This window comes from Dryobates pubescens, chromosome 13 (assembly GCF_014839835.1).
Source record: "Dryobates pubescens isolate bDryPub1 chromosome 13, bDryPub1.pri, whole genome shotgun sequence".
Classification (NCBI taxonomy): domain Eukaryota; kingdom Metazoa; phylum Chordata; class Aves; order Piciformes; family Picidae; genus Dryobates; species Dryobates pubescens.
Window position 1 is genome coordinate 13,917,467 of NC_071624.1, and position 17,281 is coordinate 13,934,747.

Below are 17,281 nucleotides of genomic sequence, written 5' to 3' on the forward strand. Positions count from 1 at the left end.
CTGCTGCTGTCATGGCAACTCCCTCCCAGGCGGAACCAACCCTTCAGCCGTGGCACCGGCAGCACCGGTGCGCAGTCAGCGGACTCGGAGCCCGCCCCGCCCCGCCGCCGGTCCGGCCCCGCCCCGCCGCGCTGCGGTCACTTCCTGCAGCTGGTCCCAGTCCTGCCCGGCGGCCCCGGCCCTCCTGCGGCCTTGGGGACCGGCCGAAGTTGCGCGGGGGGAAGCGGCGTGGAGGGCCGGGGCCACGGGCCGCAGCTCCCGCCGGCGTGGTAGGTGCCCCACAGGGGTGAGCAGGCGCAGGGGGGTTGGGGTTGTGTCCGGGGGGCACATAGCCCCCGCCTCGGCGGGTGGGGGCGCTGGGTTTTCACCAGGGCTGAGGGCTGGCTTGGCCTGTCGGTACGGTGTAACGAGGGGCTCGCAACACGTTCTGCCCTGTGTGGGGAGGCTTAGGCTGCTTCGGTGCCGGGGGTGTCTGTATCTGCCTCTCTAGGCTGATTCTGTTTCTGCCTTTCCAGAATTGTGTATTGGTGCCTTCAGTTCTTGCCCTGGTTGCGCTTGTTCCGAGATAGTAGGTACCGGGGCTTTGGTTGTTTGGTTTTGTGTGGGTTTTTTTGTTTGGTTTTGGGTTTTTGTTGGTTTGGGTTTTTTGGTTTTTGTTTTTGTTTTGTTTGTTTTTCCCTTTCCCCTTAGCTTGCATCACCAAGACTGCAAGGCATGCAACTTTGCGGAAATGCCTGCTTGCATTTACACCGTGATTTCTGGTACCCCGTTGATGTAAAAGATGGTAAATGCCCTCTGTTTCTGCATTACTCAATATGTGTCTTTATCAGCAGAGGGTTAGTAGGCCCTGCACCTTGGGGTGGAGTTGTACATGATATGTTTGTTTTGGTGCACTGTCTTTGATCCCTGGAGCATCATGAAATGACCTAGCTTTTCAGGGTGAGTTCTTTAAGCCAAGGCTGTGGCCAAAGGTAAACTTTCTGGCAAAGTTAGGTTAAGTCATGTCAGTGTTTTGAAATACGAGTGGACCTGAGAAATATTTCTTGTCTTCAAAAAAAATCCACAAACACAGAACTTGTTCATCATTGTATAGATTTCTACCACTGTTGTTAGTTGCTTCACCTGCATTTAAAAAGCAATTGTGGTGGGAACACATGTCACATGGATGTCTTTACACTTATGACAGATGAAGTGCACATTGTATATGTACCTTCCCCATTAAATAGTGCTCAGATTTGAGGCCAGACCAGTTCCTTTCCCAGAACTCTGCTGGTGACAGCTATGGAGGTTACTTCCTGTTACCTGTGCCACCAGCAGTGCCTGAGTATTACCAGACTGTGGTGCTCAAGGCATGGAGACTGGGTCTCCTCCTTCAGATCCCCAACCTGAAAGTAGTGAGGAGGGCTGCATGCCTGTCTCCCTTGCACCCACCCGGGGACAACCGGCACTGGGTGGAAGTATATCCTAGCCCATATGGCATGTAGGAGGAGGCATGGCTGAAATCTGAGAAGCTGTCTTGAGGCAGAATATCTTTGCAGCTCACCCTGGAATAACTGCAGGTTCTTACCTTGCCTTGGGCTCTACCTTTGTCTCAGGTGATGCAGGTTCCTCATTCCTTTGCTGTTCTGTAATGCAAAGAGTTTGCAGCTTCTCATGTGAAGGGAAAGGAGGAGTCAAATATGTCCTATTACCTTCTGGACGGAATATCTGTAGCAACCAGCAGTGGAAGTTAAAAGGACATGAAAAGAAGCTGAATTTGGGTGATTTTTAATTTTTTTTTTTTTTTTTAATGTGAGAAGGAATCAACATAATTTGAGTATAATTCAGTGATGAAAGATCACCATCAGAAGAAAATTGGAGTTGCATATGCCAGGGTCGAATGGTTCTAATTTAAAAATAACCCACACGGCTTTAATTTTATCTTCAGACTACTGTTTGCTTTTAAGAAACAGTAAATGGCCTTGCAAGTAAAGATTTTCTAAGAATATTGCATTGTATCCTTTCCCCTGTGGATGCAGAACCTGTAAGCACTGTGTCCTATCTTGTCTGTGACAAATCTCATCCGTGACAGTTGCGTTATGGAAGACTTGATGCAACAAACACTCATGCAAAATTAAACAGATAGATCCCAATTGCCATTTACTTTAGATCTCTATATTGCTTTATGAAGTATTTGGCTATAATTTACTCCCATTTTAAGGGAAGAGGCCCATTATGTTGGTGTAATAAAACCCAGAAATTGGATGGCATGCTTACCTGCTTGCATAGTTGATCTGAAGTGCCTTGATAGACCTGCATTATGATATATTTAACCATCATGAATATGAACTTGTTCTATCCATAGCCCCACTGAAATTGATTAGACTGTCTACAGAGTACTGCTGGAGGAAACTAAAGATAGCAAAATCTCTTCCTGTAGTTTTGCTTAAGCAGGAATATGCAAGCTGGAAGTTGGGAAGAAGAATTTACAGTGCTGATGGATAATTTGTACCTTGCCTTTCCCGTGTTTCCTCTTCCTTCTTTGTCATGGATTCCATTTTATCTTGTTTCAATTAGTTTTCATGCTGCTGGTTTTGATTTTGTTTTTTATAGCAGCATGATGTTAAGTGTAGTTCTTCTGGAATTTCACAGAGCCTTGGTGGCAGAGGGCTGTTTAAAAACATGAAAACTCCTGGTGGGTCATTTACTTTCTTAAAAGCTTGTCCCCAAGGCAATGCAATTGTTCCTTTTTTTCCCCTCCACTTTTATTTACTAGTAATAACTATATAGTCTCCAATCTTGTATTATTTGGCAGTCTGGCTTTAGAGGTAAATAGTTCAGAGATGTTTGTGTCACTTCAGTGCTTAACTCCCAGTGATTTAAATTTTTTAATCTTTTTTTTCCCCTCTCTTCTACAATTTTCCTAATAGAATATAGACTTCTCTGGGGCTACACTGTGAAAGGTAATACAGTACCTCAAAATGCAGACATCAGCTAGGATTTGCTAGAGCTTGAATATAGCAAGGTATTTATCTCCTGCTAATTTTAGCAGATTGAAAATCCCAGAAGTTATCCCAGATAAATGCTATCTGCTTCTCCAGGTTCCTAAATGCCTTTGAAGTCAGATTCTGTTTTCAAAAGTGACTTAGGAACAAAGTGCCTATGCCATATTTAATTTGTCTTTCCATAATTTCCCAGAAGTGTTGTTTTAAAATGTAGATGTGGCTCACTATTTGCTTAAACAAGTGAACGTATCCCATAGCATAAACATGGTTGCTACCAGTGCAGTCTTAGTTGCAAGTGATCTGCAAAGGCCAAAATAATGCTTCCCTCCATCCCAGTGTAGCAGTGAACAGGATTTGTTATGATAAGAAGCTAATAAGAAATTAACAAAAGTAGCTGTGCTTTGATTTGTCATATCACTATGCTGCATTATCCTGGAGATGTTCATTCTGGGCTTTAGATGTGATTTAGAAACTTTAATTAAATAAGCCTCTCAGAAACCTTTGTTGGAAATCTAGGGTTAGTTCAAAAAAAACCTTGCATTAACTGAGAAATAATTGAATAAAGGTTAACATGGGATAAGCTCTCTATTTTGCAGAAGCAGGAGCTACAGCTTTAAATGTTGCATTGGTTGTAGTTACTAAAGGAAACACAAGAAATAGCTCAAGGTCATTGGACAAGATCATGGAAGAGAAGCCTTGGGAGGTGACTGTGGAAAAGGTGTGCTCACCCTGGCTCTCATTCTTTGCCTTTTGTTGGCTTACATGAGAAAACTTTACTGTAGAATATCTTTCCTCAGGAAAGTCTTTGTGAATATTTGAGTTGCATGTGTGTATTTTATATCTACCTATGTATAAAGAAAATCTATCTTTGAAATACTTGGGCTCTTTTAAAGCCATCAGTACCAGTAATGCATTGTAATATTTCTTTAGGCTGTCAGAAGAAGATGTGGCTCACAGGAGTATTCCTCCCATTAATGGTGCTTTGTGTGCTGTGTGTGTTGCACGTCACATCCTAGTGGTCGTGCAGCAGTGAGATGTGTGTGCTGTGGGTCAGGTACTATAGTGGTTAGGAATCTTCACCCGTCCAGGAAGGTGCCATGGAGTATAACAACTACATTTTGGACTGCCATCCACTTATATAGATATCTTCTCATTGGGCCCTGGCTGTCTGGGATGCTGCTCTTCATGTGGGGTAAGCTGTTAGAAACTGACTTCATCCTCCTTGGAAGCAGAAGTTGGGAAGTTATGGAAGTTGTGCCCTGGATTGTTGATATTCCTGTTAGTGGTGCTTACCTCAGCATTTGTGTCTCTCTGATCTAGATCTGAAGAAGACTCCTCATCCTTCAGAAGTAGCATGCTCACAGTCTTCACGGCCAATGATTCTTCTACAGCAAGCAGGACTTCTTCCTCATCCTGAGAAGCCTTCATCTCTTCCTATGTCAGTGGCTACAAGGCCAAGAGCCAGCTCACCATTGTCCCCACCAAAATCTCAAGGACTGGGGCCTTCAATTCATCACACACAAGAAGAGGAGGTTGCAAAGGTGGAGGAGCAGGACCCTATGCTGGAAGAACTATGTAAGCCCCTCTGCTGTAAGCTGTGCAATGTCACTCTGAATTCGGCACAACAAGCCCAGGCTCATTACCAGGTAAGGAGAGTAGCAGGAGGCAGAGTGCTTGGGGCTGCTGCATCTGCAGCTTGTGCAGACACACCTGTACCAGCACATTCATTGCCAGTAGCGTTGCTGTGGTAGCACAGAGCTAAGTGTGGGCTTATACACGAGGACTAACAGTTTCTCAAGGGGGTTTTGAGTGCTTTGTTGAGGTGGCTGCAGAAGCAGCATTTGAGTTAGCTCATCTGAAGCTACCTCTACCATCTACTGCACTGAAAGCTGTGGCTAGAACTGCTCTTTAGACATGTCTTCACCCTGCTTGAATTTTCTGTTTGTCCAGGTATGCTGCAGTGCTTTCATTTAAGGTGTCATCACTGGAGCATGTTGTGGAAACTTTGTCCACAGGCACAGAGAAGTAGTACCGTGGTGACATGGGTGAAAATGCAGGCACTCCTAATTTTCTATTGTTTTATGCGATCTATTTTCTACCTGTACACTCTGATAGAGCTTCCGATTCCACGGACATGATTTCATAGGGCCTGGACAGATGTTTTCTGCTGGATCCAGCAGGGCAGTTAAGAAAGGGAGCTGCTGCTGTCTGCCTCCTTCCTGAGATTATGCACAACAGCTGATCTGTTGGTGGGGCCATTTATGCAAACTTTTGCATCAGCTGAACCAGTTCAGACCAAATTTTGTTCCAACTGGTCTGGTTAACCTGTCTGAAATAGGACCTACTTGCATGTGATTCTTTGCTGGGAGGTTGAATATGTCATAGTTTTATTTTACCCCATTGTACTAGTACCTTCTCTTAACAGTGCCATGTTTGTGTGTCATGTGGAGATAATAACTTTCACTACCAACAAATGCAAGAGGATGTTTGACATTCTCAGGACATCAGACCCAAATCTCAGGTTTACTGTTGCCCCTGGAAAAAGTGGTATCATGCCAGTGAAGGGGGAGGTTGAATTAGTGTTACGCTTCAGCATCTGATTTCTGGAATATTTCTGCCATGAAGAGAGAGAAGTGCATTTGTAGTACATAACTTGCATTTATGCATATACATACTCTCATGTATCTCTGTCAGCCTTTCAAAACATGAAAAAGAACTACAGTGTGTATTTTCCAAGAGAGAATAAAATAGGAAGAAGGCTTTATTGAGTTCAATCTCATGGTTAACTCATGCTTGCAACCACATAAAGTGTCGGTGTGTGCGTTGAAGCTTCTCAAAAAGCTATGCAAAGCAGTTAATGCTTCATGTTTAAAATACAAAATACTAGTTTGAAATGAAATGGAAATGGATAGAGGAACTAATTGTAAACCTACTGATTTGAGAAAATGCTAGGTGATGAGTATTTTACAGAAAGGGGAGGGTGCCAGCGTCTCTCAAGTCCAGAGCTGTTATTTTCTGAGTGACGTGTGGGGTGGCAACTTCGTGACCACTTTCTCATTTCGGTCTCTGGATCTTTTTGCTTTCAGTGTAAGATACTGTTATTAGGACAACCATTAATTTGGGTTCTCTTTGCAGGGTAAAAACCACAGTAAGAAACTCCGAAATTACTATGCGGCCAATAGCTGTCCGGCACCTGCCAGAATGAGCAATTCGGTGGAGCCTGCCCCACCTCAGGTTGTCTCCCATCCAGCTCAGGTAAGGCAGGAGAAGGTGACTGTGATCACCTGCTGCTTACATGTCTCCTACCCTCCAGCAAGGATAGCTAGAACTTGCGTCTTGAGGATTACTGCACAGAGCTGGGAGTTTTCCTTGTGGTGGCACAGGATGGAAATAGCCTGTTGTGAGTGAGCTGTTTGCTTTCCTTTGAAGGTGCAGATACTGATCTGCTCTTGCAGCAGAGTACTGGACTTGAAAAGTTGTATTTCTGTATGGCAAATACTTTGTCTCCTAGGTAAGTCTGATGTGCTGCTGATTAGGGTTGTTTAAGGGCAGGTATAAAACAGCATTATTGGAGTTGGATTTGGACACAAGGGCATGGCATCATCACTCCATTATATGAAGGGAAGCCTACATGGAAAAAGTGCTTAGGCGCTCCTACACCCATTGCCCAGGGCTGTTAAGCTAATTTCTCTTTTGTTGTTCTTTTTGAAGTACTCATTCCTGTATGTAGGGTGAATGGATTGTTCCCCTAGTGATCCAGGTTAATTCTGGATGTGTTGGACGCATTAGAGGCAGAGGAGATGATTTTTGCTTTCTTCTAGAATTCATCATTTCTGATTGTCCTGGGACTTAACAGCTAACCTGGCTCTTGTGTGTGATGGTGCAGGGATGGAAGCTGTGCTTGTCATTTCCCACAGCATAAATCTTTGCTGTCTGTAGAAAAGCAAAGAGCATTTGCCATGAGTGGCAGACTGTTATACCTGCTGTTGGAGCCTCCAGAGGGAGACTCAGTCCCATGTAAAGTAACCGTGGTTCACAAAACTCAGTTGAGAGAGAGTTGAGTCCAACGCTAGGTTTTGGGACTTGGGTGCTGTACCTGTTGGGATATATGATAATATGATACTTTTTTTTTTAATGGAGAAAATCATCCATGGCAATAAAAAGACCACACTGGGGCTATGTGAGGATTCACGTTGTAATATAGAAGTCGGAATTGTGTGTGTCTGTGAGCTTGAGCAATATCAGAGGACATGAGAAAGACATTTGACTTGGGAAGTGCTGCAGTGACATGGCTGCGTGTATGAATGGCTGCTGCTGCACTGTCTACAAGACACTTTTCTGTGGATGGTACACACTGAGGAGGCATGGTTGCTGCTCTGATCTGTGTTTGGTCTGTCTCGCTAGACAGCAAGGTGTCCTTCATATGGCAAGAGCTACTCACCTGAGCCTGGGTCCTTCCTTTGAAGACTTGATTGAGGTGTCCTCCATCGGGATCAGAGGTTAGGCAACTCTGTGGTCAGGGAGCTGTGTAGAGACAGAGCACTGTGGAGAGATTAGATACACTGTATTCAGGAGGCAGAAGCGCTTTTACCTTTCAGAGGGTCTTCCTCAGTGTGAAAGTCGCAGCAGTCAGAAGCATCGTGGCTGTGATGGAAACAAGCCTCTGTAGCTATTGCAGGGGCACAGGGTATTTGTTCAGATTGCTTTTCCTCTCTTAGATCTCAAGGAATTTGCAGAGTCTCCTAGACGCTGAGGCAGGGAGAGTGAAGGGTTTTTAAGAACAGTTCGGGGAGTGCTTAAATGTCCTAATCCATATGCTCTAATTCCAGCTCTCTTGCTGCTTGATCAAGATGATACTGCACTCAGTCTCTGTGATTCCGATATTTCAACAGTTTAACCTCGTGTTTCACTTGCTGTCTTTCCCTTTGCTGCTAGATGGGATCCAGTAAACCAGGTGGCAGAGTGATCTTGGCCACAGAGAACGATTACTGCAAGCTTTGTGATGCCTCGTTTAGCTCTCCGGCTGTGGCACAGGCTCACTACCAAGGGAAAAATCATGCCAAACGGCTGCGCCTCGCAGAAGCACAGAATAACTCGTTCTCGTAGGTATTGTTAACTTCACGCTCAGGCTAAAAGCATGTGGCAGTGTCTCTGGCAGTCTTTGTCTCAGAAAACTCTTGAATTACAGCTGTTCATATCTGTTTAATCTTCAGGGATGCATCAGAACTAGGCAAACGGAGAGCAAGGAAAGAAGGGAACGAATATAAGATGATGCAAAACAGAAGAAATATATATACAGTTCAAAACAACACAGGTAACTGGGAGCTTGCATCTGTTCTATAGTTTGCATGATAATGAATAATAAACAGGCTTGGTTTTCTTCTGTTTCTGCATTCTGTTTTAGCAGAGACAGGTAGCAAAAAGAGCTAGTCCTAGCTCTGCTGAGCATTCGTGTCTGCATGGTTTTTTTTTCCCCAGCTGCTAAAGTTGCTTTGTTTTGTCAGCCTGCTTGTTAGTTCAGTTTCTCAGTTTGTAACTTAATTTGCCATCTGCCTGTCTCTAAGGCTGCTCTAAATGGCGACAGTTTTCTTGCTTTATTTCCTTGGCAAGTGGCCAGGTGCTTTGACTCCTACTGTAGCACATCAACCTGTACTTGCACTCCCATGACCGGAATGAGAGAGCATGTTAGCCTCCCTCTAAGACCATCTGTTCCTAGAGTGGAGTCCTTCCTCAGGTGTTAGATGCTAGCTTTGCCTCTTTGCTGTGATGCAGCCAGTACCAGAACAAGAGGACAGAGTCTCAGGCTGTGCCAGGGGAGGTTTAGGTTGGATGTTAGGAAAAAGCTCTATACAGAGAGAGTGATTGCCCATTGGAATGGGCTGCCGGGGGAGGTGGTGGAATCGCCATCATTGGCGGTGTTCAGGAGGAGACTTGATGGGGTGCTTGGTGCCATGGGTTAGTTGTTTAGGTGGTGTTGGATTGGTTGATGGGTTGGACGTGATGATCTTGAAGGTCTCTTCCAACCTGGTTTATGCTATGTATTCTATGTAAAGTGTGTTTTATGGTGTCCATCCCAGCATCTGTTTCTTTTTTCAAGTTGTGTTACGTATATTAGCTGAAAGCCTGATTTCTGATGAAGCTTGCTTTAATTGTGCCATTCTAGCCACTGCCACGTGGAAAAGATAAATCTTTTAAAGTATAATTATCACAAAGTGATAATTATATAGAAAATATAGAAAATTGAGGCAGCATATTCTAATCCAGAGATTGTTCCAATTCTGGAATTGAAAGGTTGAGGAAAAAAAAAAGATTGATTTATCACTTAAATTATTAGACTCCTGTTGAGTTTTTGTAAGATTGGGGCAGTAAGCCTGCTCTGCTGCTTTAGAAAACAACAGCAAGTACTGCTCCCCTGTGTGCTACAGCCCTGTACATCTGGATCTCAGTGGAGAAGTCATGTGAGAAAATAAAGTTCAGTAAAAGAAGCTAATCTTTGGCTGCTTTTTAATCATTTTGGTGGACTTAAAAATTGTCACTGAGCTGCTTCGAGCTTTTCTTCCTTATGGATAAACCAGGCTTTTCTGTTGACTCCTCAGGTCCCTACTTCAATCCCCGTTCACGCCAGCGGATTCCTCGGGATCTGGCCATGTGTGTCACCCCCAGTGGCCAGTTCTACTGCTCCATGTGCAACGCGGGGGCCAGCGAGGAGATGGAGTTCAGACAGCACTTAGAAAGCAAACAGCATAAAAGCAAAGTGTCCGAACAGCGGTACCGGAGCGAGATGGAGAACCTAGGCTATGTACAATGATGCGCCACCCTTGGTAGTAGTTTGCAACTAGAGCAGCTTGTCTCTTGCCTGCTGTTTGCCACATGCCCTGCTTTGTGCTCCATTTGATAGGAGTATGCTCTCGAGCTATACATGTAACACCTGCAAACTTAATGGTATGGTTAGATTTTTTTTTCTGTCATAGTTGGCAGGATGATGCTGTGCAGGACATGAAGTGTTTTTGATGTTTGTTTGCTAATTATCTAAGGCTCTTAATTGTATTGAGTGGTGGGGAGGACTCTTGTTGCCTTCTCAGCCTTCTGCATGAATATGCAAAGCTCAGGAAGTGCTGGGAACTTCTGTGATTCTACCACACAGATGGACCATGTGCAAGCCCACTCCCCTCTTTGTGCACCACAGAGCGGTGCTCCAGAATGCCTCCCTACAGCAGACTGAATCTCTGGGCAGCTTGTAAAAGAGGGGCAGGAATTGGGCCTGTGAATGTGTGAATTAGGTGGTGTACTTGTCCACAAATTGCTGCTCGTGGCCTCCATTACAGCCCAGAGTAGGTTCTTTCTACATCCTTGTAGAAAGGCTCTGCCTACCTCTCCTGCTTGGAGAGTCTTGCCTCTTACTGCTTCCTCTGAGATGCAGACTTCATTTGGAACATCTGGCATTGGATATCAGGTGATTAACCCCATTTGGAAATACTCTTTTCCAACAGTTAACAATGGAAAGAGATTCTCAGTGTCGTTGGCTGAGCATCTTAATGCACCATGGGTGTGTCTCATCTCCCTGAAGAGTGTCTCTGGGGACCTCAGTGGCTTAATGAAGTGAATCCAAAAGCAAAGCTGCTCAGATGAGATGTGCTCTGTTCTGATTCTGCCTTAGACTGAGTAAGGTTGAGAATAGGTTGGAAGGAGCTGTCAGCTGTAATTTCTTTGCATACTGTTGCAGAAGAGAGTAAATGTTGATCTCTGGCCTGCAGCTCTATTGCTTTAGCAGAGGGGGGCTGTTTGGACCTTGGGGTCCATAACAGTGTCTGTTAGACACTGGTATGTCTCGCTTCCATGCCATTCCCTGGACAAAACCCAATGGGTCTTATAGAAGAGAGCTGAGCTGCTCCTTTAGACTAGAGCTACCAATAGTGGATGAATTTTCCCCCTCTTTCTTTTCCCATCTCAGGATGGGTTTTAATTCCATTCCTTGATGTGAATGTCAATGTTTTAGGGACCATCAAAATCCAAAGTTAGGTAGGATGTAAGTGTGAGAGGTAATGATGGTTGGAGTAACAGCTTTTTGGCCATGCAGAGGAATTCATGAAACTTGTTAAGCAACTTTTTAAGTGCAGACAAACCCAGAAGGTTTGTGTCTGTTTTGATTTTCCTCAGCAAAAGTAGAAAGGGGATAAAGAGAAGTAGGGCTGACTTCTTCTTCTGCTCATTTGGCTATGTGGGAGGAGCTGATTGGAATCTAATTCACAGTGTTTCTAAAACACTGGCTCCAGTGGCAAGTGCAGCTTGTAGGTAACCTCTGTCGGACCTGATTCACCACTGTGCTGCTACCGCTGTACGCTGGTACAGCTCCATTGACTTCAGTGGCAGGTGCAGAGAGGGGGTAAAGGAAGCTTGCCTCTCACTCCTCATTAGGTAGAACACCGAATTAACAAGCAGCTCCATTGGTTTCAGTAGCATTTTACCAAGGACAAATTCTACTTAGTGTATAGTGTTGAAGGTAGCTCTCCCACTCCCTTTTTATTTTGGTTTTTTTTTTGCCATTTTGATCCTGCCTCTTGCATTCCAGAAGGACTTCCTGCTTGCCTTAAAAAAAGAAAAAAAATCAAAAGAAAATGAGCAAACTAACACAAAATGTAGATAGTTTGAACCCATCTTTCTAGTTCACCTCGAGAAAGTGTGTTGTCCTTGGCTACTCCTCAGAAATTGAGTATTGTTATCTTTAGCTACCTGAGGCATCAGGTAGCCATACAACCTTGATGCAGCCTTCTGAAATCCAGGCACAGTAGTCAAAACCAGCCCCCTGCATCATTCTATATTAGTCATTGCCCTGCTGATTCAGGTAGGTCAGTGGACATCTTCTTGAATGGGATTTCCTCCCCACCTTTGTGCAACGCGCAATTAGTTTGTACACTGGAGAATGTTAGAAGGTAGGAGGACAGGTGCCCAGGTTGCGAAGCACTAACTGAGCAGTCATGACATCTTGTAAGTCTGTTTCTTCTGTGCTTTCCTGCCCCTGGCTCCCCCTCTGTGCAGTGTTGAGGAACACTCCCCTTGCAAAAAATCTCTTCTCAGCTTTTTCCCCCCCCCTCATCTTTTGCTGTCAGAAAAGGGCTCTGGATTTCTCTTTGTGTTCTGTCTTTTGTTCTGCTAGTCTGACACCACTGTGCAGGGACAGAGGGAGTTGGATGAGCCTTACCACAATGTGCTTCACCAGAGTGATCCCTGCATTATGCTTAAACATCTCTTTTGCTGTAAATTAAAGCATGGCATTTCCCACAGGCTGCAATTAGTAGCAGAAAAGCAACACTTTGTGGAATACAAACGGCAGGAGCTGGAGGTACTGATGCCGAGCTTATTGCTAGAGCCAAGATGGCATTTTTGTTTGTTTTCTTATGTCTTGAAAATCAACTGTTCATCGCTTTGGTTGCTGCTTCTGCTCCCAGCTCAGCAATCTGCTACTTATTTGGCATTTTCAGTGACTGCTGGAGGTGTCAAAACTCAGTTTACTCCATGTGCTCTGGGTGACAGTTGGCGCAGATGTGCCACAGCACACCAGTGTGCTAGTGGGCTTGGGAGGGTGTGTGTGGGAGATGCAGGGGGCTGTTCCTGCAGATTTCTCTCTGCATGGGGCTTGAATCTGCCCCAAACAGAGGCCTGTACCTGCTTTTTTTGTTCAAGGCAGTACAACAAGTGAATGTCATCATCCTGAGAATTTCAGTGTGGTACAGTGGGAACAGCAGGTACAGTGAAGACGGTAGAACTCAAGTGACAATAACAGGAGTAACAGGAGAGGTTTCCTATATGGTATGAAATACATTTCTTGCTGAGTGAAGGAGCTGAGACTTGCTTTGCCCCAGTGCTTTGTTGTCACCCTTTCCTACAAATGACCAAATCTTTCCTCTCCCTTTTCAGCATTGCTTAATGGTTTGTGAACTTCCCAGTCTCCCTCCAGCACAGAAGATAATTGACTACTAAGAGCAAACACCCCACCTCACTAATATCATGAGGGTTCAGGCCAATCCAAACTCATGCATGTCAGCATGACAAAGTGAGTGGATCCTGATTTCATTTTTTTGGTGAAAGCTGTTCTTCAAATCAGTGTTCAAAACACGTATTGAAAACTTGTCCTTGCCAAACCCTATTTGACAGAGATGAGCTGGGGAGGCTACTGTATGACTGTAGTAACGTTTCCAGACCCAGTCAATCTTTCATGTTTAAGTACCAAGCCTAAGAATCAGGACTTCTGTGAAGCTGTCACATTGGCCAGTAGGTTGATGACATTTGCTGCTAGAAACAAAATGTAAATCAATGTGTTCATATTTATTTTACTGTGCTGACCACTAGCTGATTTGTTAATATTTAAGGCATTGTTCTGTAGGTTGTTTTTGTTTAAATAGGAATCTTTACCTCGCACTTTGCTTTTGGATCAGAGCAGGTATTTATTATGTTTGTGAAAATGTTTTCCCTCCAACATATGTATTGTTTTCTTTCCTTTGATGCAAAAAAAATCCCCCAAACAACCCAACCCAACCAACAAAACCTACTCCCCAAGAAAACCCCGAATGCAACACCACCCAAATCCAACCAGTGAATCATCTGTGTTTCTTTTCATGCCAAACAAAATAGGGATTTTGTTGCAGGTCACCCTTTTTAAATGTCCAGGGTTTTCCGTGTTGTTTTTTTTTCCCCCTCCAATGAGTCTTTTGGTAACTTGGGATGATATTTTTAAAGACATGTGATGTTCATGATACGTTGAAGCATTTCTTTTAAGGCAAGGAAGTAAACTATGTGGAATCCCTGAGGAGTATGAAAGTGATAACTATTTTCTTTGTATTAACCATTAGTTGTTATTTTGTGTTCTGCACTAATAAGTAAATGTGTTATAATCTTGCCTAAGGTTGGTCTCTTTTGACTTTTTCCTTTGCTTTCTTCATGTACGTCAGAGAGGACCCTGAGAAATTCTGTGGAGTTGCCTAGGATGGTCATCAATGTAACAAAATGCAGATTGATTTTTTTTTTTTCTGTAAAGCTGCTTGTCTTTTTTTCCCCTTTTCTAGATGCCCATTGTAGGGCATTAGAAGGGAAAGCTACTGCCATAAGCACAGCTTTATCTTTTAGCTCATTATTAATGCATGGTGTCCTTTTGCTATTTTACTGAAGTAATACTCTCACCTGTAACCAATGATAATCCTGCCCAAGCAGGAGTGACAGAAATACCTTAGCTAAATATATTATGTTGGCTAGGGCCAGGCAAGGTACCATGCTAACATTTGTCTTTTACTCCCATGTTTGGGTTACAACACTCTTAAAGTTTTGCTTTCTTGAAGCAAAACTTTTTGTTTCTGGTTCTGCAAGAATTTGGTCCTTCTCCAGCTAAAATAGTTTGAAGTACAGTGACTTTAGTTGAGTAGGAGCAAGCCTTGAAAACCCTTCAGGAATTTCATACTGCTGATGTTTTCTAATGTATGTGTGTTTTGTTTTGTGCTTTTACTTTTTTCTTTAATCCCTCTAAAGATGTTACAGTCATGTATGCAAGGATGCTCTGGATGAGATGGACATCAGTTGCCCATTGTAGAAAAACAAATGGCTGTGATTGACAACAGATTGACAGCAAATGGAGAGATATGGTCCTGGTTTCTTTGAAGCTAGTGCTAAGCTCCTACTGTTTTGAGCTGTGCTGGCTTCTTTGCCATCTGCATAATGTTGAGAGTGAAAACAAAATCCACTTCCAAACAAATGTGGTCAAGGAGTAGTTCTGGGAATCTCTCCTTTAGAACATGTACCACAACTGAAAAGGAGTCTTTTTATCTGAAGTACCTGCAGGGAAAGGGAGGACTGTGGATTTTTAAAAATAAGATCAGGTTTTCAGTCAGTGTTTTGCAGGGGAAATGTTACTTGATGTGATTTCCTTCTGCATCTGTCCAGCAACGTCATTTGCAAGTGCTTTGAATGTTTTTCATCTAGAGCCTTCTTGTCAGGTTGGTTTTGTACATTTGTCCTTATTTGCTTTATATTGTACTGAACTCTCTGAGGGAAGAGTTGATGAAAAAGACCTTTTTTTTTCTTATTATTCTTCTTTCTTTCTTCTTCAGTACATAATAAATCATCTTGCTCTTATCATTGTGCAGTCTGAGTGTTTGGTATTGCTGTTGCTTGTGATATGGCTGGTCTATGCATGACTGAATTGATTTTAGCCTAGCAGCGAGCGTGACTACATGAGTAATATGTTTTAATACACTGCTAAAGGAGTATAGTTCAGTGTAGAAGTCATTTCTGTGGAGGGGGGTCACTGTACTTTCAACTATTACCTAAAGCCAGCTGAATTCTCCTTCTGAGCTGTCTTGGCTTCAGGAGGGGTTGGGAATGCTCAGCATCTGACAGGACAGGAACCAGAAGGTACAGAAAGGGCTCTGTTTCTGGCTGTGCTTTCCCCTTGAGTAGACATCACAAGCTCTGCAACAGCCCCAGGCTGAACCACAGACTGACTTTCATCTCTAACTGTAAAATGGAGGGAACAAGCTGAGCCTGGTACTTACATTTGCACATTTTTTTGCCAGGGTGCCTTTTCCCTTCTTTCATTACTTGAGGGCTCCAAGAGAGCATATGCTTATGCAGCATAAATTACTTTCCAAATAGAAAGGACATTCTGAACTGGAATCTTGTGGCAGAGAAGATCTGGAGTTTGCTGGGTTCAACTCAGGTAAGAGGAGAAAGTTGTCAGTCCTTGGTACCGCAGGCATGCATTCAGGGTGTTTTACTGCTGTTGAGGCACAGCTCCGAGTGTATAAGCAGCTGTGAGCAGGGATAAGGCCCTGCTCTCCCCGTCCTCTCTTATTCAAGGCATTGGACCATTACAGAGAATAGTGACACTGTGCTGGAATTATCCTGATTTACCATTTTGTTGGGCTGAGAGCTGCCTCAGTGCTTAGGTGACTTCTTATGTGCTAATAATGGAATGCAGGAGGCTTTATGTGTTCTCATTTGTAGTAAATAGAGTCATAAAAACTTGTAAGTGCAGCTTTATATTAAAGCTCAACCCAGCTCTTCATTGTCTCATGCCCATGCAGACTCTATTAATTCCAGTCATCCCAGGAACCAGAGAGGAGCAAACCTCTGCAGAGCAGCATGTCCCCATTACTGCATGTTAAGGCACTGTCTTTTTAATTCTTGTATGTGGTAATTGTATTCTATATTAATTCTATAGTCATTTGGTGCAGTCAAACCATAGAGACACACAGAAATAACTGGGCAACCTACTTCAGTCACAGGCATTTGTTAAATTAGGCAGCAAATAGTGTAACAGTTGAAAAAAGGCTAATTGTTTGAGTTGAAAGCATAAATAGCCCTCCTTCTCCATCTCACTTAACTGTCTTGCAGCATTTTACAGCTGATGAGGTGAAGTCTGGGAAAAATGAAGGGATTTGGCCAGAAAGTTGTTGGCTGAGAAAGATCAAATGCAGGGCCTTTAAATACTAGGCTGCTGACCCTTGCCTCATCTCCACTCAGCCTCCCTGTTCACAGGCTGCTGAAAATGGATAGATTTTATTATTTTTTTAAAGTATTAATAATTATGTTCATTATTTATGTAACTGCTTTACAGTGCTTTGGGAAATGGACTTTAGCACATGGTTTAAAAACGATGAAGCTTGGCAGAGAGAGTTCTCATTATCGCCTCTGCCGTTAAATCTTAGCAGGGAGGTGGAAAATACAACAGCTTGTAGGAGAATTGCAGCGTATGTGGGTTCTGGTGGCTTCTGTATTCACTGATGGCCACTTGACATAAATTCTCTTTAGTCTTACTTCTAGTTCTCCTAAAGCATTTGGATAGAATGCTGCTTGTCTGATTTAGAGTAGCAATGAGCTGCTGTAACAGATAATACCTAGAATTCCTTGGCCTAATCCTTCAGCGAATGACACACTTTCAGTTGGCTTTATTCCACTGGGTTTGTTTCACCTCTCTACCTGCATGAAACAAGAGCAGATCTATTTAAAGTTGGTGGAATTACGCAAGTGTGAAGAGAGATAGGAAGATTATCCACAGTGCATTATTTGAGGCTAGAGAGTGCCTTTGGCAGGTGTTTGCTGTACGTATAAATATGTTCTAAAAGTATTAATCTAAGGCTTGTTTCTTAATATCAAGGTACAAAGAGGTACTGCAAATGAAAGAACAAGGTCTAGGGTTACAAGAAGAAACGAACACAGTTGCATGATGAGCTAAATATGCTGCATTTGGTGTGTCTGGACTTTTATACAGGAATGCAGTATTCACCTGAAGAAGCCAGGCTATGTACTGG

At 43.5% G+C, this 17,281-nt stretch overlaps 1 protein-coding gene across 1 annotated transcript; it reads left to right on the forward strand.

The window, feature by feature from the left end:
• The first annotated feature begins 155 nt into the window (after nucleotides 1-155).
• Nucleotides 156-11,517, forward strand: ZMAT3 (zinc finger matrin-type 3). Its single transcript, XM_054166783.1, has 6 exons — nucleotides 156-269; nucleotides 4,305-4,630; nucleotides 6,120-6,239; nucleotides 7,920-8,086; nucleotides 8,198-8,298; nucleotides 9,581-11,517. Exons 2-6 carry the CDS (start codon nucleotides 4,361-4,363, stop codon nucleotides 9,790-9,792), a joined length of 870 nt encoding a protein of 289 aa, XP_054022758.1. The 5' UTR covers nucleotides 156-269; nucleotides 4,305-4,360; the 3' UTR covers nucleotides 9,793-11,517.
• The last annotated feature ends 5,764 nt before the right edge of the window (nucleotides 11,518-17,281 follow it).

What these genes read in the sequence shown, in the direction of transcription:
- ZMAT3 (XM_054166783.1), top strand. Translation starts at nt 4,361, where the DNA reads ATGATTCTTCTACAGCAAGCAGGACTTCTTCCTCATCCTGAGAAGCCT. An exon ending in AAGCCCAGGCTCATTACCAG is followed by an intron (nt 4,631 to 6,119) that starts GTAAGGAGAGTA and finishes TTCTCTTTGCAG; the next exon opens with GGTAAAAACCACAGTAAGAA. An exon ending in GCACAGAATAACTCGTTCTC is followed by an intron (nt 8,087 to 8,197) that starts GTAGGTATTGTT and finishes TTTAATCTTCAG; the next exon opens with GGATGCATCAGAACTAGGCA.